The sequence below is a fragment of the Ochotona curzoniae genome, unplaced genomic scaffold (genome assembly GCF_017591425.1).
Source record: "Ochotona curzoniae isolate NIBS_2020 unplaced genomic scaffold, NIBS_Ocur_1.0 scaffold_4812, whole genome shotgun sequence".
Lineage (NCBI taxonomy): Eukaryota > Metazoa > Chordata > Mammalia > Lagomorpha > Ochotonidae > Ochotona > Ochotona curzoniae.
In genome coordinates, this window is record NW_024467124.1 from 4,305,611 (window position 1) to 4,330,854 (window position 25,244).

General features: G+C 42.1%; 1 protein-coding gene across 1 annotated transcript; it reads left to right on the forward strand.

The window, feature by feature from the left end:
- Positions 1 to 11,915: 11,915 nt before the first annotated feature.
- On the forward strand, positions 11,916 to 12,623 carry LOC121149923 (Y-box-binding protein 1-like). Its single transcript, XM_040970598.1, has one exon. It carries the CDS (start codon positions 11,916 to 11,918, stop codon positions 12,621 to 12,623), a length of 708 nt encoding a protein of 235 aa, XP_040826532.1.
- Positions 12,624 to 25,244: the final 12,621 nt, after the last annotated feature.

Below are 25,244 nucleotides of genomic sequence, written 5' to 3' on the forward strand. Positions count from 1 at the left end.
ATTTTAAATTTAAATATGGGATAGGCAGTTAGCACTGCTTAAATATTGTTTGGAATGCCCACCGGGATGGCAGAATACTGGTGTCAAGTACTGTCTTGGTTAGTGATAGCAGTGTCCTGCCAGGGCACACTGTGGAAGATGGAGTGATGGCTCAAGTCCCGAGGTGGAGGTCCTCCCTCCTGGCTGTGGTCTGTCCTAGGGCTGGCCCCTGTGGGCATTTGGGAAGTGAACCAGCTGATGGGCTCTCTGTCACCGTCTGCATTCTCTTATTCAGAAAGGGTTCTTTAAGGTTTTTGGCAATGTAGGAAGCATCTTGTAATTCAATTTTCAAGAATTTTTTGAATTACTGTTAAGCATAGTTTTTCATGGTAGTTGCCCTGTTCAAAAATAAATAAATAAAATAACAATGTTTTCACAAGACACTCTGAATGTGTTCTAATAACCGGATGTTTTCAAGCATAAAATGATAGAATCTTTTTTGAAAAGACTTATTTATTTGTATTGGAAAGGCAGGTATACAGAGAGGAGGAGAGACAGAGAGGAAGATCTTCCGTCTGATGATTCACTCCCCAAGTGGCTGCAAAGGCTGGAGCTGAGCCAATCTGAAGTCAGGAGCAAGGATGTCTTCCGGGTTTCCCACATGGGTGCAGAGTCCCAAGGCTTTGGGCCATCCTTACTGCTTTGCCAGACCAGAAGAAGGGAGCTGGATGGGAAGCCAGGCTTCTGCGTTTAGAACCAGCACCCATATGGGATCCCGGCACGTGTAAGGCGAGGACTTTAAGCACTGTGTTATCGTGATGGGCTCTGAAATGATATGATCCTAAGAACTGTCTGCATTAATATAATCTAGTTACAGCAACAGAACGGCAGAAAAATGAAGTGAGAAAATGTGGTAAAATGGATCCTTTGTTTAAATAGCTCAGTTTGTCCTTTAAAAAATTGGTCTTTTTTTTTTTTTCTAAGTACCAGTTATATCCATAGAGAGCAGTCACTCTGGGGAAGAGTGATCAGTGGTTACCCTTTCCTGGGTGAAACACCAAGGTGAATGCCTGCAGCAAGCTAGGCAAGTTGACCAGTGAGACACTTGGGCACATGCACACCTGAGTGCTAACTTTGGATTTCTTTGTAAACTCTTGATGACAATTTGCCTATTATTTCAATTGTAAAATGTAATCGTGTGATTACCAAAATGGAAAACAATAGAGGGAGTGTCAAGAGTTATTTTGGTGAAAACTAGAGCTCATTTGGAAAAAATTCTTATTGGTCACAAGATAATTCAGAAGTGTAAGATTGATTCTGTATCCAGATTGTCAGCTTGCTTTCCCATGTCAAATCTTCTACTACATCTTACTTTGAAGACCACTCACTGATACTAGTGTGATTTGTTGAGAAGAACATAAACTCTAGTGAAGGGATCTATATCCAAAGAAATAGCCTCCTGGGCCAATCTGCACTTACTAACCAACATGTTTATGTTTCAAATTGTCGTTTAAAAGTGTGTAACACAGAAGACTTTATTCTTTGCTTACCCCACAGTCATGCTCTCCTATTCTGCATTTTGTTTTGGGTGATACGCTAACATGGTGGACACACCTTTGCAACAAGGAATTATTACATGTTTAAGCCCATGTCTTTCAGGAGAGCTGTTACTGACAGTTTGAGCTGGACATTCCACCTCCTTTGGAGCTGTCACATATCTCACAGGAAATTCAGCACCCACGACCCCTGCCTCTACATGCCAGCAGCAGTTGTGGGCATTGTGGCACTACAGGTTATGCTGCTATCCCCCATTGGAGTGCCAGTTCAAGTCCCACCTCCTCTGCTTTCCATCCAGCTTCACACTAATGAGCCCAGACAGGCAGCAGGTGATGGCCTGAGCATCTGGTTCCTGTCTTTCATCTGGAAAGAGTTCCCTGGCCCTTGGCTTTGTCCTGGACCAGGCCCAACAATTGTTAGCATTGAGGGAGTGAACAGGCAAATGCAAGACTTATATTCTACTTCCTTCCTTTCACTTTACCTTTCAAGTAAGTCGAGTTGAGGATAATGTCAACAATACATTCAGTGTTTTCTTTGATGATGAAATGGAAATCACAAAACAAGCAACCTAGTTTTGTACCTTGAGAAGTATGGATGGACATCACCAGAGTACTCCTGCTTTGTTTGTGGCCACAGTCTTTCCTTGCACCTAAGGGTGTCAATGAGGCCCAGGTCTAGTGAAGGAGACTAAGGGACTTCTGCAAGGCCCCAGAGCCTGGGAGGGCACCGCTCAGCATCCGTACCTGGCAGTTACACTGCGAGTTCTACCCATCCTCTTTCAGGTTCCATCATGGAGGATGCTGTGAGCTTTTCCAAAGTGACCTACCAGGTCCCAAGGGTCTTATTTATTGTGGCTTCCAGAGCCCAGGCAAGAGTGTGACCCCCTGGTTCCCCACTGTTGAGCAGGACCGCCTCCAAGCCTTCCTCATGCTTTTGTTTGTTTCTTTCTTTCCTGTAAGATATATTTATTTATTTATTTATTTACTTATTTATTTATTTTTATTGAAAAGTGAGATACACAAATAGCAGGTGATATAGAGAGGAAGATCTTCAATGTGCTCATTCACTCCCCAAATGTCTACAATGGCTGAAGCTGAACCAGTCCAAAGCCGGGAGCCAGGACCTCTTCCGGGTCTCCATGCAGGTGTGGGATCTAAAGGCCTTGGGCAGTCTTTAATTGCTCACGTTGGCCACAAGCAGGGAGTTGGATGGAAACAGGGCAAGTCAGGATCAGAATGGGCGCTCACATGGGGTCCTATGCCTGCTAGGCATGGACCCCAGCTGCCAGGCCACCATGCTGGGCATTATTTGTTACTTGGTACCTGGCATGCTCTCCTGGCCAGGACAGCCTGCCCAAGCCTACTGGGGCCTCCATGTAGGCCTGCCCCGAGTCCTGATATTATCCCAGGCAGTCTATAGCTTGCTGGGATTCCAGAAGGGTGGCTGATATTATTTTCCCTGCCGTACTAGTGCAATTTACTGAGCTCAGTGAGTTCACTTCCAGCTCAGTGCATGCGCAGCTCACTGTTGTCTGTCCAGTTTCAAAAGCCTTTTCCACACTGTTCTAAATTGTGCCTCATGTGTCACTGGTGGAGTCCTTAATGTGCTAACCTTTAGGCCTGGGGTCCAACTGGACCTATTTTTGGTGGAAGCATCAGTTTGTTCTCAGCTTAAGGTGTGCACAGTCCTGTCTCATAGCCTTTGCTTGCCTACACAGAATGACACTCAATGCAACTCTGTTGTGGGGTCTGTGCTGTGAAAGCTACCCTGTTCCTGTATTGCCTGTTTGGGATCTGCTGCTCTGTTTCTGTTCCTGGTCAAATCAAACAAATCAGCAGGACAGACAGTTCTTTGGTTTTACGTCCTGAGCTCCCAGTGAACTCCCCTTCTCACCTGGCTGCTGGTGGAGCTCTGGCTGCTAATGGATCTGAGATCATTGCTTGCTGATTGCCACTGGAGTATTTGGTTTTTGCCACACCACACCATTGTCTCCTTGTCTCTGTTGCTTTCCTGTGTCTGCCAGTGTCCAGGTGCCCTCTGCTGTGGGCCTGTCCTTTCCTATTTCCGGAATGTGCTTTCTCTGATCTTTGGTTAATGATTCTGCATCTGTTTATTGGTGTCCTTACCCTAGTCCACCATTTTGATTCCCATTGCATCTTATTGTTACAATGCTCTTAGGAAGTAAGAGTTATAATCACCATTATATAGTAAGCGAAGAACTGAATCCATCGACAAGTTGAGAAGATTTGACTCAGGGACAAAATTTTGCTGCAGAATGTGGCAAAGTCGAACATTAGTAGTGTTCTTCAGAGGTATTATTTTTCTAATAAAATAATTTAATACTGTTGTTTAGCTCCATCAAACCTATTTTGTTATCCTATGGTTTCTTTTATTTTTGATTCATACTATTTAATATGTTCTTAGATTTCTTTTTTATTCATACATTATTTTGATAATATATTTTGTCATTTTAAACTATTCAGTATTTTTGAGTTGAAGTCCTGGCACATCGGATTGAGCCAGTTTTCCAGAGGCTGGCATCACATGTGAACATCGGTTTGAGTCTCGGCTGCTCGTTTACTTGTCTGGCTCCATTCTCCTGTTTCTGGGAGAGCAGTGAGGCATAGCCCACCTCTGTTGGAGGGTCTGATGGAGTCTCAGGCTCTTCCCCTGCGTTCAGCATAGGCCAGCCCCAGCTGCCTGGGTCCATTTGGGGAGATAAATCAGCCAATGGAAAATAATCTCTCTTGCTCTGTGTTGCAGAACGTACAATGTACAGAGACATTGTACACCCTTTTAGTTTTTATGTCATGTTGGCTAATGATGTTACCCAGCTCTGCTGTAGCCTTACTGATTCATATTAACTTGTTCTGTAATATAAGAATGTTACCGTCTCCAACTACAGTGGTATTTTTATGTGTACGGTTCTATGGCATTTTTGTTTAATATTTGTAGGCTCTGTTATAAGATTCATGTATTATTTTTTGAGGACTTGATCATCTCATCAGCACATTTTTTTTTAACATATCTAGAGAGCCAGGTGTAGTGGCCTAGCCTAGTGACTAAAGTGGTCAAGTTGAGTGTGCCGGGATCCCATATGGGCACCGGTTCCAAAGCTGGCAGTCCTGCTTCCCAGCCAGCTCCCTGCTTATGCCCTGGGAAAGCAAACAAGGACAGCTTGAAGCATTGGGACCCTGCAACCACGTGGGAGACCCGGAAGAAGCTCCTGGCTCCTGGCTTCAGATCGGCTCAGTATCGGTCATTGCAGTCATTTGTGGAGTGAGTCATTGGACAGAGATCTTTCTGTCTGTCTTTACTCCTCTCTGTATATCTGCCTTTCCAACAAAAATAAATAAATCTTTAAAAAAGTCTATACTATTTTATTTTAAAGGCAGAATGTCAGAGAGGGAGACAGAGAGGGAGATCTTACATCTGATCATTCACCCAAGAATGATTGCAATAGCCACATCTGGACCAGGCTGATGCCATGAGTGTGGCACTCCATGCCAGTCTTCCACATGGGTAGCAGGGGCCTAAGCATGAGTGCCATCTTTGGTTACTTCTCTAGACATATTAGCAGAAGTCAGACTGGAAGTGGAGTAAGTGAGACTTGAACCAGCTCTGATAAGAGGTGGCTGTCTTGCAAATTCCTGCATAATCTTTTTTCACAGTGCCAGCCCTGAGGTATAGTGTATCTTTATCACTGTTATTTCTTTTGGAGTCTTCATTTCCCACTTGTATAAATACTCCAACTTTCTCTGGGTTAGTGTTCCCATAGTTTATTTTCTTTCATCTGTTTACTTTGTATCTAGTGAAACTTTTATCTTTAAGCTACATTCCTTACATTGCTTTTCTGTCATTGGCTAAGATCAAATGAAGTTACATTTTGTATAAATAGCATACATTTGGGTCCTGAGTTTCTTTTTTTTTTTGTTAAAGATTTCTTTTACTTTTATTACAAAGTCAGATATACAGAGAGACACAGAGAGGAAAGTCTTCCGTCTGATTATAATTCACTCCCCAAGTGGTAGCAATGGCCGGTGCTGTGCCAATCCGAAGCTAGCAGCCAGGAGCCAGGAGCCAGGAACTTCCAGGTCTGCTACACGGGTGCAGGGTCCCAAAGGTTTGGGCTGTCCTGACTGCTTTCCCAGGCCACAAGCAGGGAGCTGGATGGGCAGTGGGGCTGCTGGGATTAGAATTTGTGCCCATGTGGGATCCTGCTGCGTTCAAGGACTTTAGCCCATAGGCCATTGCACCTGGCCCAAGTGTCTTTTTTTAAAAACCATCTGTTAGCTCTTTTCAATTCGTCCCATCTGTGTTTCTTTCTTCATCTTTTACTTACTTGTTTTGTAATGAATATATTTCACTATTTTGTTATTCTCTTATTAACATTATTTATTATTTTTATTATTTTAAATATTTTTGTTATGGTATTCAAATATAAGTATTTGAACATAACTATCCCAGACATTCTGATACCACTTCTTTTTTTATTTTTTTTTGTCATTTGTACCAAGTGCAGCTTCCAATTTTGCACATGACCTCACAGTTCCCTGCTCTTCACTGACCATTTTCTTCTGGAGGGACTTTTCTTTGTATTAGTTCTTCCTTCTGTCTCTGTAAGATAATACAGGAGACAGCATATCTGGAGGGTTATTTGGCCTGTGGTGGTGGGGGCAAGAAGTCTAACAGTGTGCAACTTCAATCTGACACCTGTCTTCTTGTTGCATCGTAACAGCATAGATGGCATCACATGGTGGAACCTAACACATGTTTTAGCTTGGGTCTCTATTCTACTTGTAAAACCACTCATGCTTACCAAAAGCAGCACCACTTCTGTATGTATCAATATGAGGATTAATTTTACAAACATTTCAGGGTCTCCTTAAAACTATAACATTGGGTCTGTCATGGTAACCCTGTGGCTGAAGTCCTTGACTTGCACACGCTCAGATCCCATAGAGGCGCTAGTTCAAATCCCAGCAGCCCCACTTCCCATTCAGCTCCGTCCTTGTGTCCTGGGAATGCAGTCAGGGACGGCTCAAAGCCTTGGTAACCTGCATGCATGTGGGAAACCCTGAAGAGGCTCCTGGCTCCTGGCTTTGGATTGGCACAGCTCTGTCCATTGTGGCCACTTGAGGAGTGATTCAGTGGATGGAAGATCTTCCTCTCAGTCTCTTCTTTCTGTATATCTGACTTTCCAATAATAATAATAATAATAATAATAATAATAATAATAATAAAAAAACTCTAGCATTTAACTAACTACTGGTTAAAGCACTTTATAATTTAATTTGGTATAAGACTCATTTCCATGTGTTCCCAGTTTCATTTCAAGTTGTAATTTTTATAAATCTTTTTGTCTATTAGCCTGTGAGATTTTTGAAGGTAAGTCCTATTTGTCATCCTTCCCTTCAGTTGCCAAAATATCCAACAAATATTGGAAGCCGTCTAAAATTCAGCATTGCTTAAACATTGTGCTAAGGGCAAGGGGTTTGCAAAATACATTGCATCTAGTTATTTTTTCTTTTTTTATTATTGTTTTATGATACAGTTCTTTAGGTTCTGGAATTTCCCTTAACCCTCCCAAAGTTCCTTCCTCCCACCACTGATTTTGCCTATATTTTTTACAGTGGATAGTTTTTCATAAACAGTCATAAGTCCATTATTGTGGGCATGGAAAATGACAGAATCCAGAATCCTATTGTTAAGATATAGTTAACAGTTGCATGGAAAATGGACCTGCCTTATGAATTTAACATCTCCTTGAGTGTCTACCATGGATGTACAATGTGTGTACTCTAGAAGTTCTTTGATGCTCAAAACAACTATCCTAATTGAAAAATACGAAGCAATTCATGGGAGTACCAACAGATTCTTAAGCCCAAAGGCCAGTAGCAATGTCAAGTGGCAGACCACCATGATGAGTCAAAAGGAAATGTTTACATGGTTTGACCATTCTTGTCATCACATCCCATGCAAGGAGTGCTGTGTCATTCGTAGGCTCTTAGAAGCCTCTTTGAGGTTTGGCTTAAGTGTACCGAGTCATCATTTCTGTAATCAAAACAAAATAAAAGGGAAACTTAAATGCAAGAATAATAAGCCCAGAGGGTACCTCACATTCTCAGCTCATCACAGGTGTCCAGGATGGAATCCTCAATTATTTACCACTTTGTACTTCCTCCTACCCTCTCTCTATATATATTTTTTCTTTGCTGCTTTTTAAAAGTTGTATTTATTTAGAAGTGAGAGACAAAAAGATCTCCTTATGCTGGTTTATGGCCAAAGCAGGTGCAATGGCCAGGGCTGGGCTAGTCCTAACCCAGGAGCTAGAGCTGAGTAAAATACAGAACAAAGTTAGGAAGACTATGGAGAAATTAAAGCCTTCATATAGGGGCCATCCAGGAGGCAGAGCAAGCCAACCTTCCACCTGTGGTTCATGCAACCCATATGTGTCCTAGTTAGAATCCTGGCTGTGATCTAGCACCCTGCTAATAGCCTGGGCAAACAGCAGAGGATGGCACAAAACCTTGGGCCTTTGCATGAATGTAGAAGACCAGAAAGGAGTTCTCAACTTTGCACTTTGGAACAACCAACCTCTAGGTATTGCAACCTTTTGTGAGTGAACATATGGAAGATCCCTCTCTGTTTGTCTTTATTTCATTAACTTTATACATTAAAACAATGAATACTGAAAACAAACAAAACGAAAAACAAAGAAAACCAGCCTGGCACCATGGGTTGACTCAGACTAATTCTCCACCTTGCAGTGCCAGCATCCCATATGGGTTCCTTTTATCCTGGCTGCTCCACTTCCCATCCAGCTCCCTGCTTATGGCCTGGGAAAGTAGCAGAAGATGGCTTCAGTCTTTGTGTCCCTGCACACCAGGGGGGGACCTAGAAGAACCTCTAGGTTCCTGACTCTGGATTGGCTCAGGTCTGGGGATACAAAAGTGTCTAGATCTGAACCAGTCAGGATCATGACTCCTGAATGAAGGAATATACCAGACTGGCATTGAGTCCTAAGATTCTTGGCACCTTTGAACTCACTTTAAAAAAAGAATGAGTTCTTTGGAAACTCTACCAACAGATCAAGATTCTGGCAATAAGCAAAGACCTAAGCAAATGGACCTAAAAACTTTTCTGAATGATCAGTTTTAACCTCGTTGAAATGTGTACCATTGTGCGTTGTAGTACAAACACTAAAATACACAATTTGCCCAAGTCTTTCCTTTATGCGTGTGATAAACAATACATTGCTTAAAGAAGAGTAGCTCCATTTAGCAATGACATTAAAAGGGAGGGCAGTTTAATGCTAACTTCCTAGGAATTGTTTCCCATTTCTTTGGTTATGATTTAGATTTTTCAATATCACACACAGCCTGAAATGGAGTTTATTCAGGCCTAACATTATAGTAAAAAGACATTAGCTTAAACAGTTTACTTCTTGAAATAGTGATCTTAAAACTTCTTCAATCCTCATCGAGTGAAATTGCTTACAGAAACACATTCAGAGGCTGGCATCATGGCTCAACAGGGCAGTGGTCTACCTCCAAGGGCTGGCAACCATCTTGGGCTCTGATTTGAGTCCTGTGTGTTCCACATCTGATCCTGCTCCCTGGTGCTGTGCCTGGAAAAGCAGCTGAGGTTAGCGCAAGGCCTTGGCCCCTGCCCTCATGTGGGAGAGTTTACAAAAGAGACTGAAATAGTGCCACATAGAAGCCAGGAATCAGAACTCCAACCTGCGAACAAACTAATTAGGAAGAGTCCAGACAGTTGAGCCTTTGCTAGCCACCTCAGAGCACACGAGTGGCATGTTGGACACCGGAGGTGATCCAAGACTCAGACCTCTCACTGGGTATCACCAAAATCGAGAGTTCGTGGGTGTGGATCAAGAATGGCCGTCCCTGTGTTTTTCATACTGATACTTGTTCATACATTTTGGGAGAAGGACACTGTATTGTGGAAATGTTCAGGGCATGGTGGGAGTCAGTGTGGCACTGGGGAAGAGAAGCCAGCAGGGCCAAGGGGCTAGTGGGCATCAGAGGGCCATGCCTGAGTTCCAGAATCTCCAGGCAACCGCTTGTTGCTAACCAACGGCCATTGTTAACTGCCTATATAAGTCCCAGCATGCCTTGCTCTGGCGACACTTTGTGGGACTGTCCGACTAACCTGGATGTGCTCTCTGAGCCCTCCAGGGCAGTTAAGTGACCCACAGCCATGTCCTCAGGGATTCCTGGCCTTGGGTTCTGGCTAGGCCATTACCTAGGACTGGCAAAGGACATTGGTGGCTATTACAAATATATACCAGAAGGCATACAGAAGAACAACATTCAAAGAGGTCAAGGTGACCTGCTGACCAGTCTCACCAGAGACCTGGAAGCATGGTGTCAGGCATGGGAGAGGCACAACAACCAGCACACTGCCATTCAGCCTACGGTACCAAAAACACTGGATGAAATCAGGAATGAATTTGGATTACTCAACACAGACTTGGCTGATGGAGACAACAAAGGAAAAGCTGGAAGGTATGTAAAGGGAGCTGACCACATCCTGGAAACCACTGGGGAGATTTCCAACAAAGAAGATCTACTCAGAGAGCTCAAGGGAGTGTTGGAGGCCTCTAATAATCTTGCCTTTCTGGATCAAAGAAAACCTGAGTCCTGGAGAGAGACACTTCAGCGTGTCCTACAAGAGAATGAAGTGCTCAAATCATCACTGGCAACAAAAGAAGAAACCATCCGGCTCCTCCAGGCCAGAATCGAGACACTATCTCATGGTATGTTGAAGAAAACCAAAGTGGAGAGAAAATATCAAGACATGTCCCTAGAACTCAAGCAAATAAAGAAGAAGGAAGATCGTCTAGAGAAGCTCATGGAAGGGAAAGAGCTCTTTCTCACACTGAAAATTCATCAGGTACGCTCCCTGCAGAGTCATCTGACAGAGATCCAGGAGGAGAACAAGACGTTGAAGCAAACCATAAAGAGGCTTCGCGAGTCAGTGTGTCTTGAACATGCGTTCAGAAAGATTGGTACACAGCCCAACATGGACAGAAACCACATTGGCCAAGAGTCAGAAGACATCGACTTGGCACAAAATGTCCAAGAGACTGATATCAGAGCCACAGTGTTCAAACAGGAGTTGGCCCAAGTCCTTGAAAATCTTGGACAATTCTCCTCAACCAAGGAAGATCTTCCAAAACACCTGAAAGATTTCCTACAGTCCTCCAATCAGGGAGGATTCACAAAAGAGTCAGCAGAGCTGACAACATCTGTTTCCTTGGGGGAGCCTGCTGAAGGCCTTGAAGAAGCCATGAAAACACTGGAACCATCTCTAGTAACCAAGGAAAGCACAGCCAGGCTCCTCAAGGAAGAAATCCCCAGAAGGCCTTCTTCAAAGCCTGACTCCACCACACTGGAGGCACAAAACCAGCAGATGTCTTCACAAATCAGACAACTGAAGAAGAACCAGGCACATCTGCAAAAATTAGTAAAAGGCAAAGATGTCTTCATGAGTGCCAAAAATAGGCAATTATGTTCTCTGAACAAACAGCTTGCAGAGAAAGAGAGAGAGAATAACACTTGGAAGAAAATCATGAGGAAACTCTGTCACTCCGCCACTGAGAACATCCCCCTGGAGACAGAGGAGGACCAAAAGTCTGCAGAACTCAGAAAACTGAAGAAGCAGCAACATGCACTAGAGAAAGTCGTGAAAGCAAAGGGGCTGGTTGTGAAAGCCAAAACTCACCAGGTCCACACACTGGAAGACACCCTTCTCAAGAAAGAGGAGGAGAACAGCCTTTTAAAGCAATCCGTGAGAAAATTAGAAGAAGCAGTGTCCACACTGCAGATGGATATAGCCAGACTGCAACAAGAACAGGAGAAAAGCCTTGAAAGAGCTCAAGAAGAGAAGAACGCATTCGAAGACACCAACATGATGATGCCCAAGTCCTTCCCAGAGAAGGAGGTGGCTGCCTGTGAACTAAGGGAGGAAGTCCCCTCTGGGGCACAGCTGCTGATAAAGAAAGAAGACACATGCCAGCAGCTATTGAGTGCCACAGAGTCCATGCTGAAGAAGAGCCCAGAGTTCACCCAGGAGAGAGAGGAAATGCTGCTGGCCACGGAACAGGATCACCTGAAGAAGTGGCCCTGCAGAGTGCAGTGAAGCATTCACAAAACGAATTAAGCCAGGAGCCTGAGAGGGACCACCAGCATCTTGCACAGTCCCAAGAGTCTCAGGTGCCTGAAGCCCTGCAGGAAGAAGATGGACAGGCTGCCATTTAATCAGAAGCAGGAGCAGAGAGCAGCTCCCTGAGCGCCCTGAGCAGCACCCCCAGTGCTGCTGGCCCTGTGATCGAGTCACCCTGTGGGGAAGCACAGATGCCATTGCCTACTCTGGCCACCTGCACTGCCAGCCTGAGTGGCCAGGCTGAGACCAAGGTGGAACCCAAGCTGCTGCCTGCTGAGCCCAGTCTCTCCACCACAGGGCACAAGAAGCTGCTTGCCACCAAGGTTCTGGGAACCGTGGTGTGGTTCAATGTCAAGGCCAGATATGGCTTCATCAGGCGCCATGATATCCAACAAGACATCTTTGTTCATCACACAGCTATTAGAAGTTACACTGGCAGGTATTACCTGCCGAGCCTAGCAGACGGTGAAATCGTGGAGTTTGATGTGGAGGAGGGCCAGAAGAATGTACAGGTGGGCAACGTCACAGGCCCCAGTGGAGTTGCAGTGAGGGGCAGCAGAAATGTGGCCCAGTGGCGCCGTTCCCACTGCTTGCCACGATGCAGGGCTCCTCAGCGCCAAATCATGCAGAGCCACATTGAGAGCTCTGGCAGCATGTATGACAACCAGGCCCAACCTTGCTGGCCCCAACGCTGCCCAAGGCTCCTGCCTTCCTACCAACCAAGACGCTACCAGCAGGATTCCAACAAACCACTGTTGGGTGAAGGGATGAAAGTTGCCCAGGGCCCAACTGCAGAAAAGCATCAAGTGCAGAGGCAAGATCAGGGTGAAAACATGCCAGGGCAGCAACTGCCTCTCAGGTATTCCCCATGCAGCCGGCCAGACAGCCTTGGACACTAAATGGCACAGAGGCCATGGCCACCCAGGGTGCTGCTGACAATATAGCTGCTCTCAAAGCACTATAGGGAAGCCCGGCTTAACATCAGCACTGCTCTCCCCTTGACTCACCAAACAACCAAGCACCCTGAAAGTCAACTCAGGACAAAAGTTTTGAGATGGAGATTGTCAACACTTATTTGATTGTTTTGTCACTTAACAAGCCTGATAGAATTGTCTACATTTGTGGCAGCTGAGTTTTATATAAGGCTCCCTGTTTGTTGTTACTCATTGAAATTTGTTCCCTCAGAACATCTATCAAGGTTTGTTACATTATTTTTAATCTATTACAGTTTTGGAATTTACAAATTGAGAATGACAACTGATGTACAACTTGTTTTTAAGAGAAGAAGCAAGTAAAAAAGAGTGGTCAACTAAAACAATTTTTCAATTGAAGACATGCTAGTTAAATGTGTTAGTGAATTTGAAAATATGGAAATAATTGTTCCCTCATAAAATTTAGTGTAAGAGCACTTGAAGAGGATTTCAAAGAAGATGAGTAAAAGCACATTTAGAGTTCTCTGCCTTCAAAGAAACAGAGAAATAACCAAGTTGCTTACTGACTGATGAAGGGAAAATGTTTGCAATTTAGCCAAGAGTGTCTACAGAACTTCTTAAAGAAAATGCAGACAAAGAGTACACTATAAAACTGACAGTTGAACAAGATCTCTCAGGAGGAGGGACACACTTTCCAGAGACTCAAGAAATTCCAATTTGTATTGAAGTTGCATGTGCACAAAGTTCTAATAAAAATTTTAAACTTTCCATCGCAGTGTTTAGGTTATTTATTGAACCTGCCAATGGTCCACTCAGAAGACGCACCAGGAGCTAATTCTTGTCTGAGCGTGGGTGTGGAATGGTAGATGGAGAAGGGTTCACAGACAGTAGGAATTCATGGGGACCAAGCTTGTGCCATGACAGGTCAAGCATCCCTCACGGGCACTGTGTCTATTCCCACATAACGGGGTGATAAGTCTGATGTGAGACCAAAATTCCTATAAGGACCAGTCGGTGTTAATCTATGTTACTGGAGACTGGGTAGGAAGCAGGGCTGCTGGCATTAGAAGCAGTGGCCCTATGGAATCTTGGCCCATATAAGGCGAGGACTTCATCTGCTAGGCTACTATGTCTGGCTAAATGACTATTCTTGAAGGCAATGATAATACAGAAAGAAAAAGCTTTAGTCATGCTTTTTGTTTGGAGACAAAGATAGTGAAGTGGACTTAAAAATAAAAATCTTGGAAAGGAAGATAGCAGTGCCTATGTTTCCCCAAGTAGTATCTATTCCACTCGTGTCGTGACATGTAAATGTGTGTTTTAATATATGTATTTGTGTCTATGTGAATATACACATTTAAGATGGATTATTAAAAGTCATGACAAATTCTTAGCCTTGATATTTTAAATTTAAATATGGGATAGGCAGTTAGCACTGCTTAAATATTGTTTGGAATGCCCACAGGGATGGCAGAATACTGGTGTCAAGTATTGTCTTGGTTAGTGATAGCAGTGTCCTGCCAGGGCACACTGTGGAAGATGGAGTGATGGCTCAAGTCCCGAGGTGGAGGTCCTCCCTCCTGGCTGTGGTCTGTCCTAGGGCTGGCCCCTGTGGGCATTTGGGAAGTGAACCAGCTGATGGGCTCTCTGTCACCGTCTGCATTCTCTTAATCAGAAAGGGTTCTTTAAACTTAATGGCAATGTAGGAAGCATCTTGTAATTCAATTTTCAAGAATTTTTTGAATTACTGTTAGGCATAGTTTTTCATGGTAGTTGCCACTGTTCAAAAATAAATAAATAAATAAATTAATTAATTAAAAAAAAAGTGTTTTCACAAGACACTCTGAATGTGTTCTAATAACCGGATGGTTTCAAGGATAAAATGGTAGAATCTTTTTTGAAAAGACTTATTTATTTGTATTGGAAAGGCAGGTATATAGAGAGGAGGAGAGACAGAGAGGAAGATCTTCCGTCTGATGATTCACTCCCCAAGTGGCTGCAAAGGCTGGAGCTGAGCCAATCTGAAGTCAGGGCAAGTAGCTCTTCTGGGTTTCCCACATGGGTGCAGATTCCCAAGGCTTTGGGCCATCCTTACTGCTTTGCCAGACCAGAAGAGGGAGCTGGATGGGAAGCCAGGCTTCTGCGTTTAGAACCAGCACCCATATGGGATCCCGGCACGTGTAAGGCGAGGACTTTAAGCACTGTGTTATCGTGATGGGCTCTGAAATGATATGATCCTAAGAACTGTCTGCATTAATATAATCTAGTTACAGCAACAGAACAGCAGAAAAATGAAGTGAGAAAATGTGGTAAAATAGATCCTTTGTTTAAATAGCTCAGTTTGTCCTTTAAAAAATTGGTCTTTTTTTTTTTTTTCTAAGTATCACTTATTTCCATAGAGAGCAGTCACACTGGGGAAGAGTGATCAGTGGTTACCCTTTCCTGGGTGAAACACCAAGGTGAATGCCTGCAGCAAGCTAGGCAAGTCATGGCCAGTGAGACACTTGGGCACATGCACACCTGAGTGCTAACTTTGGATTTCTTTGTAAACTCTTGATGACAATTTGCCTATTGTTTCAATTGTAAAATGTAATCGTGTGATTTCCAAAATGGAAAACAATAGAGGGAGTGTCAAGAGTTATTTTGGTGAAAACTAGAGCTCATTTGGAAAAAATTCTTATTGGTCACAAGATAATTCAGAAGTGTAAGATTGATTCTGTATCCAGATTGTCAGCTTGCTTTCCCATGTCAAATCTTCTACTACATCTTACTTTGAAGACCACTCACTGATACTAGTGTGATTTGTTGAGAAGAACATAAACTCTAGTGAAGGGATCTATATCCAAAGAAATAGCCTCCTGGGCCAAACTGCACTTACTAACCAACATGTTTATGTTTCAAATTGTCGTTTACAAACGATTAATACAGAAGACTTTATTCTTTGCTTACCCCACAGTCATGCTCTCCTATTCTGCATTTTGTTTTGGGTGATACGCTAACATGGTGGACACACCTTTGCAACAAGGAATTATTACGTGTTTAAGCCCATGTCTTTCAGGAGAGCTGTTACTGACAGTTTGAGCTGGACATTCCACCTCCTTTGGAGCTGTCACATATCTCACAGGAAATTCAGCACCCACGACCCCTGCCTCTACATGCCAGCAGCAGTTGTGGGCATTGTGGCACTACAGGTTATGCTGCTATCCCCCATTGGAGTGCCAGTTCAAGTCCCACCTCCTCTGCTTTCCATCCAGCTTCACACTAATGAGCCCAGACAGGCAGCAGGTGATGGCCTGAGCATCCGGGTTCCTGTCTTTCACCTGGAAGAGTTCCCTGGCCCTTGGCTTTGTCCTGGACCAGGCCCAACAATTGTTAGCATTGAGGGAGTGAACAGGCAAATGCAAGACTTATATTCTACTTCCTTCCTTTCACTTTACCTTTCAAGTAAGTCGAGTTGAGGATAATGTCAACAATACATTCAGTGTTTTCTTTGATGATGAAATGGAAATCACAAAACAAGCAACCTAGTTTTGTACCTTGAGAAGTATGGATGGACATCACCAGAGTACTCCTGCTTTGTTTGTGGCCACAGTCTTTCCTTGCACCTAAGGGTGTCAATGAGGCCCAGGTCTAGTGAAGGAGACTAAGGGACTTCTGCAAGGCCCCAGAGCCTGGGAGGGCACCGCTCAGCATCCGTACCTGGCAGTTACACTGCGAGTTCTACCCTTCCTCTTTCAGGTTCCATCATGGAGGATGCTGTGAGCTTTTCCAAAGTGACCTACCAGGTCCCAAGGGTCTTATTTATTGTGGCTTCCAGAGCCCAGGCAAGAGTGTGACCCCCTGGTTCCCCACTGTTGAGCAGGACCGCCTCCAAGCCTTCCTCATGCTTTTGTTTGTTTCTTTCTTTCCTGTAAGATATATTTATTTATTTATTTATTTACTTATTTATTTATTTTTATTGAAAAGTGAGATACACAAATAGCAGGTGATATAGAGAGGAAGATCTTCAATGTGCTCATTCACTCCCCAAATGTCTACAATGGCTGAAGCTGAACCAGTCCAAAGCCGGGAGCCAGGACCTCTTCCGGGTCTCCATGCAGGTGTGGGATCTAAAGGCCTTGGGCAGTCTTTAATTGCTCACGTTGGCCACAAGCAGGGAGTTGGATGGAAATAGGGCAAGTCAGGATCAGAATGGGCGCTCACATGGGGTCCTATGCCTGCTAGGCATGGACCCCAGCTGCCAGGCCACCATGCTGGGCATTATTTGTTACTTGGTACCTGGCATGCTCTCCTGGCCAGGACAGCCTGCCCAAGCCTACTGGGGCCTCCATGTAGGCCTGCCCCGAGTCCTGATATTATCCCAGGCAGTCTATAGCTTGCTGGGATTCCAGAAGGGTGGCTGATATTATTTTCCCTGCCGTACTAGTGCAATTTACTGAGCTCAGTGAGTTCACTTCCAGCTCAGTGCATGCGCAGCTCACTTTTGTCCGTCCAGTTTCAAAAGCCTTTTCCACACTGTTCTAAATTGTGCCTCATGTGTTACTAGTGGAGTCCTTAATGTGCTAACCTTTAGGCCTGGGGTCCAACTGGACCTATTTTTGGTGGAAGCATCAGTTTGTTCTCAGCTTAAGGTGTGCACAGTCCTGTCTCATAGCCTTTGCTTGCCTACACAGAATGACACTCAATGCAACTCTGTTGTGGGGTCTGTGCTGTGAAAGCTACCCTGTTCCTGTATTGCCTGTTTGGGATCTGCTGCTCTGTTTCTGTTCCTGGTCAAATCAAACAAATCAGCAGGACAGACAGTTCTTTGGTTTTACGTCCTGAGCTCCCAGTGAACTCCCCTTCTCACCTGGCTGCTGGTGGAGCTCTGGCTGCTAATGGATCTGAGATCATTGCTTGCTGATTGCCACTGGAGTATTTGGTTTTTGCCACACCACACCATTGTCTCCTTGTCTCTGTTGCTTTCCTGTGTCTGCCAGTGTCCAGGTGCCCTCTGCTGTGGGCCTGTCCTTTCCTATTTCCGGAATGTGCTTTCTCTGATCTTTGGTTAATGATTCTGCATCTGTTTATTGGTGTCCTTACCCTAGTCCACCATTTTGATTCCCATTGCATCTTATTGTTACAATGCTCTTAGGAAGTAAGAGTTATAATCACCATTATATAGTAAGCGAAGAACTGAATCCATCGACAAGTTGAGAAGATTTGACTCAGGGACAAAATTTTGCTGCAGAATGTGGCAAAGTCGAACATTAGTAGTGTTCTTCAGAGGTATTATTTTTCTAATAAAATAATTTAATACTGTTGTTTAGCTCCATCAAACCTATTTTGTTATCCTATGGTTTCTTTTATTTTTGATTCATACTATTTAATATGTTCTTAGATTTCTTTTTTATTCATACATTATTTTGATAATATATTTTGTCATTTTAAACTATTCAATATTTTTGAGTTGAAGTCCTGGCACATCGGATTGAGCCAATTTTCCAGAAGCTGGCATCGCATATGAACGTTGGTTTGAGTCTCGGCTGCTCGTTTCATTCTCCTGTTTCTGGGAGAGCAGTGAGGCATAGCCCACCTCTGTGGGAGGGTCTGATGGAGTCTCAGGCTCTTCCCCTGCGTTCAGCATAGGCCAGCCCAGCTGCCTGGGTCCATTTGGGGAGATAAATCAGCCAATGGAAAATAATCTCTCTTGCTCTGTGTTGCAGAACGTACAATGTACAGAGACATTGTACACCCTTTTAGTTTTTATGTCATGTTGGCTAATGATGTTACCCAGCTCTGCTGTAGCCTTACTGATTCATATTAACTTGTTCTGTAATATAAGAATGTTACCGTCTCCAACTACAGTGGTGTTTTTATGTGTACGGTTCTATGGCATTTTTGTTTAATATTTGTAGGCTCTGTTATAAGATTCATGTATTATTTTTTGAGGACTTGATCATTTCATCAGCGCATTTTTTTAAACATATCTAGAGAGCCAGGTGTAGTGGCCTAGCCTAGTGACTAAAGTGGTCAAGTTGAGTGTGCCGGGATCCCATATGGGCACCGGTTCTAAACCTGGCAGTCCTGCTTCCCAGCCAGCTCCCTGCTTATGCCCTGGGAAAGCAAACAAGGACAGCTTGAAGCATTGGGACCCTGCAACCACGTGGGAGACCCGGAAGAAGCTCCTGGCTCCTGGCTTCAGATCGGCTCAGTATCGGTCATTGCAGTCATTTGTGGAGTGAGTCATTGGACAGAAGATCTTTCTGTTTGTCTTTACTCCTCTCTGTATATCTGCCTTTCCAACAAAAATAAATAAATCTTTAAAAAAGTCTATACTATTTTATTTTAAAGGCAGAATGTCAGAGAGGGAGACAGAGAGGGAGATCTTACATCTGATCGTTCACCCAAGAATGGTTGCAATAGCCACATCTGGACCAGGCTGATGCCATGAGTGTGGAACTCCATGCCAGTCTTCCACATGGGTAGCAGGGGCCTAAGCATGAGTGCCATCTTTGGTTACTTCTCTAGACATATTAGCAGAAGTCAGACTGGAAGTGGAGTAAGTGAGACTTGAACCAGCTCTGATAAGAGGTGGCTGTCTTGCAAATTCCTGCATAATCTTTTTTCACAGTGCCAGCCCTGAGGTATAGTGTATCTTTATCACTGTTATTTCTTTTGGAGTCTTCATTTCCCACTTGTATAAATACTCCAACTTTCTCTGGGTTAGTGTTCCCATAGTTTATTTTCTTCCATCTGTTTACTTTGTATCTAGTGATACTTTTATCTTTAAGCTACATTCCTTACATTGCTTTTCTGTCATTGGCTAAGATCAAATGAAGTTACATTTTGTATAAATAGCATACATTTGGGTCCTGAGTTTCTTTTTTTTTTATTAAAGATTTCTTTTACTTTTATTACAAAGTCAGACATACAGAGAGTAGGAGACACAGAGAGGAAGGTCTTCCGTCTGATTATAATTCACTCCCCAAGTGGTAGCAATGGCCGGTGCTGTGCCAATCCGAAGCTAGCAGCCAGGAGCCAGGAGCCAGGAACTTCCAGGTCTGCTACACGGGTGCAGGGTCCCAAAGCTTTGGGCCATCCTGACTGCTTTCCCAGGCCACAAGCAGGGAGCTGGATGGGCAGTGGGGCTGCTGGGATTAGAATTTGTGCCCATGTGGGATCCTGCTGCGTTCAAGGACTTTAGCCCATAGGTCATTGCACCTGGCCCAAGTGTCTTTTTTTAAAACCATCTCTGTTAGCTCTTTTCTGTTTGTCGCATCTGTGTTTCTTTCTTCATCTTTTCTTTCTTTTTTTTTGTAATGAATATATTTCACTATTTTGTTTTTCTCCTATTAACATTATTATTTTTATTATTTTAAATATTTTCTTTATGATTTTCTAATGTAAGTGTTTGAATGTAACTATGCCAGATGTTCTAATACCGCTTGTTGTTTTTTTGTGAAGTAAAACTGATTTCTGTATCTCATCCATTCACACAATAGTGTGTAACAATTTTGGTTATAGGCAGTTATAGTTTAGAGAAGTTTATATTAAGAAATGATTATTTTACATTCATTGTTTTCATTATTAGCATCTTTAACTTCCTTATGTAGATATGCACTTTGGTTTGCTATTTCATTCCTTTTACTTCAAGGAATGTCTTTACAATCTTTGGGTAGGATGGGTCTGGGAATAAATTATCTGTTTTTCTTTGCGTGGGATTACCTTTATTCCTCCCTCAGTGTTCAAGGCTATTTTCACTGGATATGTTCTGTGTTGGCATTTCTTACTGTATTACTCTCATGTTCTAGTTGCAAGAAATCTACTATAATTCTTGCATTTGTTCCTGAACATGTAATGTGTCTGTTTCTTTGGCTGACTTGAAAATTTTGTTTGTCTTTTGTTCTCAGAATTTTAAATTGGATAAACCTGATGAATTCATTTTTTAATTTGCATTCCAGTGTGTTTCTTTAATTTTGAATACAATTCTTTTTTTTTTCTTCAGAAAGTTTTGTGCTTTGTTTTCTCATATTTCTGTTTTCTTCTCCTAGTTGCACACTTGTTTTCTAGAGTCCAGGGTGATGCTGTGATTTGCCCTTCATTTACTCCAGGGCAGGTTTCAGGTGAAGTTCTGTACTTCTACAGTAGGAGGTGTTACTCAAACCAGCATCCCATGTTTCATGTTGCTTATACTCTTGTGACCACATCCTGGAACTCATGGAGAAAATCTTCTGAGAGCGGTGTGGGATGTTCCAATTTTTCTGACGCCTCCCAATAGGCTTCTAACTTTGGCTGCTTCACTATTGGGCTGTGTTTTGCCACTTACTTGTGGAACCCTTCTTGCTGATACCTGCTTATGTCTGTCTCAAGCCAGGCATGGCTCACGCTGTGTCAGTACAGTCAACTGCCTTTCTTTAATTTGGGGCCAGTTTTTGGTCCCACAACCTTAGCTATCGAATTCAAGAAAACTTGTGAATATTTTTGAATTATGTAGCTTCTTATTGTACTAAGATAGTTTTACTTAGCGTTTCTGGATGTCCTGACAATGCCATGGCCCACCTACACCTCCGTTGTGTTTTTCACTTTCAGCAGTATTCAGTAAATTACATGTGGCAGTTTGTGCTTCGTTATGAATTTTTTTTGTTAGATAATTTTGCCCAGTTGTAGGCCAAAAAAATTCTGAGTATGCTAAACGTAGTCTAGGCTGGTTGGTTTGGGGTAGCCATTTGTTTTCAAGTGATAATGAATTTATCAGGACGTAATCTCACTGTGAGTTTGGGAACATTATATAACAGTGAAGGTGATCTCTTGTCAGCTTTCTTCATCCGTGAGTGAAAACCTGAATATCCACAACTCTTAATTTTGTTCTAAATCATTACGCTAAGGTATTACTTATTAAACCTTTCAGTTATAGAATTGCTGTACACTTGTAAACCTTATTGAAAGCCCCAAAGATATTTTGTTTTTGTAGGTTACATCTATTGCTGTGCAGAATACCAGAACTCATAATTTATACGTTTTAAAATATATTGAGTCATAAAAATTATGATAGTAAACCCACTGCATGTTTATATAACATTTTTTGAAAATGAAACATTTCCTTTATAAGCTGTATTTAGTTGTAAATATTTAGTGATGTTGGTATAATTTTTCATATCTGTTTGGTGTCTGAATAGACAGTGTAAGACAGTTCCCATTTTGGTACTCAGGTCTCTCTCATATTTCTGTGTTCAGTGTGTGTTTCATAGTTATCATATGACCTCTGAGTAATTCTACTCTAGGCTCATACAGAATAGGGAAGCAAAGGTGGAAATGATGTCTTAGTATTCGTAATAGTGTTTTGCTGTTTCAGATCCTCTGAACAAAATGGGAATCGATCCTACCCATAAATATAGAACAACTGCAATAATTGAGTGAAATTATGCCCCTAACTTTCAGCTCTCCCAGGGAAGAATATATAGTAAGTCCTGGTATGTTATGTAACACCTTGTAGATCTCAAGAGAGGAGTGAAAGAAAGACAGTTGGTTCTTACAACCGGTTGAACTAATAACGCTTGGAGCAGAGCCTGTGTTCGCTCGCTCTGATGGATAGAAAACGGGTAGACAAAGGTATACTTTGTGTTTTACACCCCTTTTCTCGAGCATCTTATTTGATTCTACTTCTGGAATTTTGAAGGAAAATGGAGTTAAGAGATGACAACTTCTGGAGCAAAAATGAAATTTATGCAGTTTTTTATAATCTTTCCTTTGAACGTTTTGAAGACCCGTTTTGTTGGTCTTTGAACAACTGATAGCAATATCTTCTCCTGGATAGTTGTAGGTTGTTGTTCAGAAGATAATGGGTACTAAGTGTTGCCTTAGGGGATTTAGAATTTTCTGGGTTAATGTGTATGCAGTCAGTACATAGGTTTCTTACTGTTTCTAAGACATTGGCCAAGCATAATAGTGCTTTCTGAAAGTTCACATCATACATCACATAGGTGAATTAGAAAACAATCTAAACTTGTAGTTTTCTAGTTTTTTTATCAGTGAAAATGAGCTTAAACTGTACTCTTCTTCCTAAATGAACTTTAAATGTGAAATTTGTTATTCATAAAATGCACCTATTTTGACATTCCATTGTAGCACCGTTCACATTAACTACCTGACCTTAGAAGCTATAATCTTTAAAATTCTTGTAAGTTGTTTATATAAAGAGCAAGATTTCCATGACTCCTCATAAAAATGACATAAGGTAGACAATGCTGTATAGTGAAGTGTGAACATCCACTTTTTTTAAAAAAAAAAACAAACCACTGAGTCTAGAATTTTACAGTGTATTGGTACATCACTACATTTTTAGGTCCTGAAGCACAAAATATATGTTTGCCAAGTTTCATGTTAAGATACTAGTGCCAGAATTGATACACCATAATGTGTTTGTGGAATAGCAAAAAACTATAATGAATAGGACTGCAGGTTCATGTTTTACTGAGAAGCCACAAAGTTGCCAAACAATCGGGAGACAGAAAATGCGACCTGCCACGTTCTATAAATAGTACAACAAAATTAATTTCCAGACACCACGATAATTCATAAGGCAACTGTCATAAGCAGTCTCCTTTGTTGAATTGCTACTCTATCTCAGTGTTTTATTTTTCCGTTTTTTTTTTTTTCTGTTGTTTGGTTACCCTGTGAGGTAGATGTTAGTCCTATTTTGCAGATAAGTATGTGGAGGTTCAGAGAGGTAGGAAACTCAGCTCATGGTAGAGTTCCTAAATGAGAGCTCTGAATTGTGAGCCTGGGTCAGCTACAGTCGAACTCCACACCTTGTGCGTTTGTACAAGTTGACTTTTGCAACAGTGAGACATCATTGAGGCACGTTTGCAGAAAAGCAGTGTTTATCCTTATAAATTGCAGTTCAATTCTTTGACAACAGAAAATTTAGCCTTACAAATATGTCTCAATAAGCTTTACCCACCTGCCACTTGACTCATGTGAGCTTTGTATTTTATTATTTTTTTTCTGTTTTGAATGCTCGTTTGATGGTGTGAGTAACAAAATCCATCTTAGTATTACAAGTGTGGCTGTTGTGTAAGCGTTTGGTTTATGAACCATGGTCCTATGATCACATTTGCTCAGTCAGTTCTATGACTCACATTGTAATATATTACAGAAGTGGTCCAGAGCATGACACTGTGCTCTCAACTGAGGATTCTGTGTATCTGCAATCCATTTCTTATCTAAGAAAAACACTCGTTGGCAACATACTGCGTAAGGCTCAATGCTAGATGCATAAGAATTGTTTTAAAATCTCTTTGAAAACTATTCATTGATTATAAATTATTTCTGTAATATTGGAATCTGTTACATAAATGTATCCTTGGCCTGAACCAGGAATAGAAATTAGTATTTTGGCTGATTAGATGTGCCAAGCTCAATGATTTTCATATGTTGTCACAGAAAATCCTGTACCTTGAAAGCAAAGGACCATAGAATCTGAAGATAAACAACTTCTTCAAACTAGCACAGTTAATAATTTGCAAAGTCAAAATTCAAACATGAGAACATCAGGTTTTATAACATGTGTTCATTTGGCACACAAAGAGAGCACCTACTCTTACTGTGCTAAGAATTTCATCTGTATATTATATTTGTTATTCCATAACAGAATATATGCATGTCATAATAATGTTATTTATATACCAAACATTTTGTAGATACAATTTCTCTTTGTACATAAATCAAGGAACATTACTTTTTATAGGCAAAATAAAACAGATGGGGGCGTGGCATGGTAGCTTAATGGCAAAAGTCCTCACCTTGCATGAGCCAGGATCCCATATGGGTGCCGGTTCATGTCCTAGCTGCTCCACTTCCCACCCTGTTCCCTGCTTGTGGCCTGGGAAAGCACTGCTGGATGGCCCAAAGCCTTGGGGTCCTGCACCTGAATAGGAGACCTGAGAGAAGGCTCCTAGTTTCTGATTTCAGATCGGCGTAATCCAGCCATTGTGGCCACTTAGGGAGAGGACCATGCGATAGAAAATCTTTGTATCTCTCCTTCTATCTGAAAAACTGACTTTCCAATAAAAATAAGGAAATCTTTAGTAAAAAAATGAATAAAACATGACGTCATCTTTATTTTGACAGCACTTTACAGGAGATGTCCTATAGTTTAAATTTAATGTTATATTTTCATATTAGTTAACTTTATTGAATAATTTATATATTCTGTGATAATACAACTATATATGTTTAAGTAGATGTTTAAATTTAGTGATTTCAACAATCCCATGTGGTACTACTTCCTTCCTATTAGCGATGAAGAACTAAGTTATCAGTGAGGGAACTTTGACCAACTTCACATGGAGATGAACCCTCAGCTTTGGCTTTGAACACAGACTCAAATTCAGAGGCTGATGCAACAGAATGTGCTTGTGTCACCTCAAAAGTAGAATTTTCTTTTAAATGTCAAGAATAATTGTGAATGTAGACTTCTTACAGCACGTTTTCTTATAGTATAAAAATGTAGATACATTGGAGTAATGCTTTTAATAAATTGGAGTAATCCTTACAGAAATACATTCAGAGGCTGGCACCATGGCTCAACAGGGCAATGGTCTACCT

Excerpts from the sequence above, each read along its gene's own strand:
- LOC121149923 (XM_040970598.1), top strand. The coding sequence starts at position 11,916 with ATGCCATTGCCTACTCTGGCCACCTGCACTGCCAGCCTGAGTGGCCAG.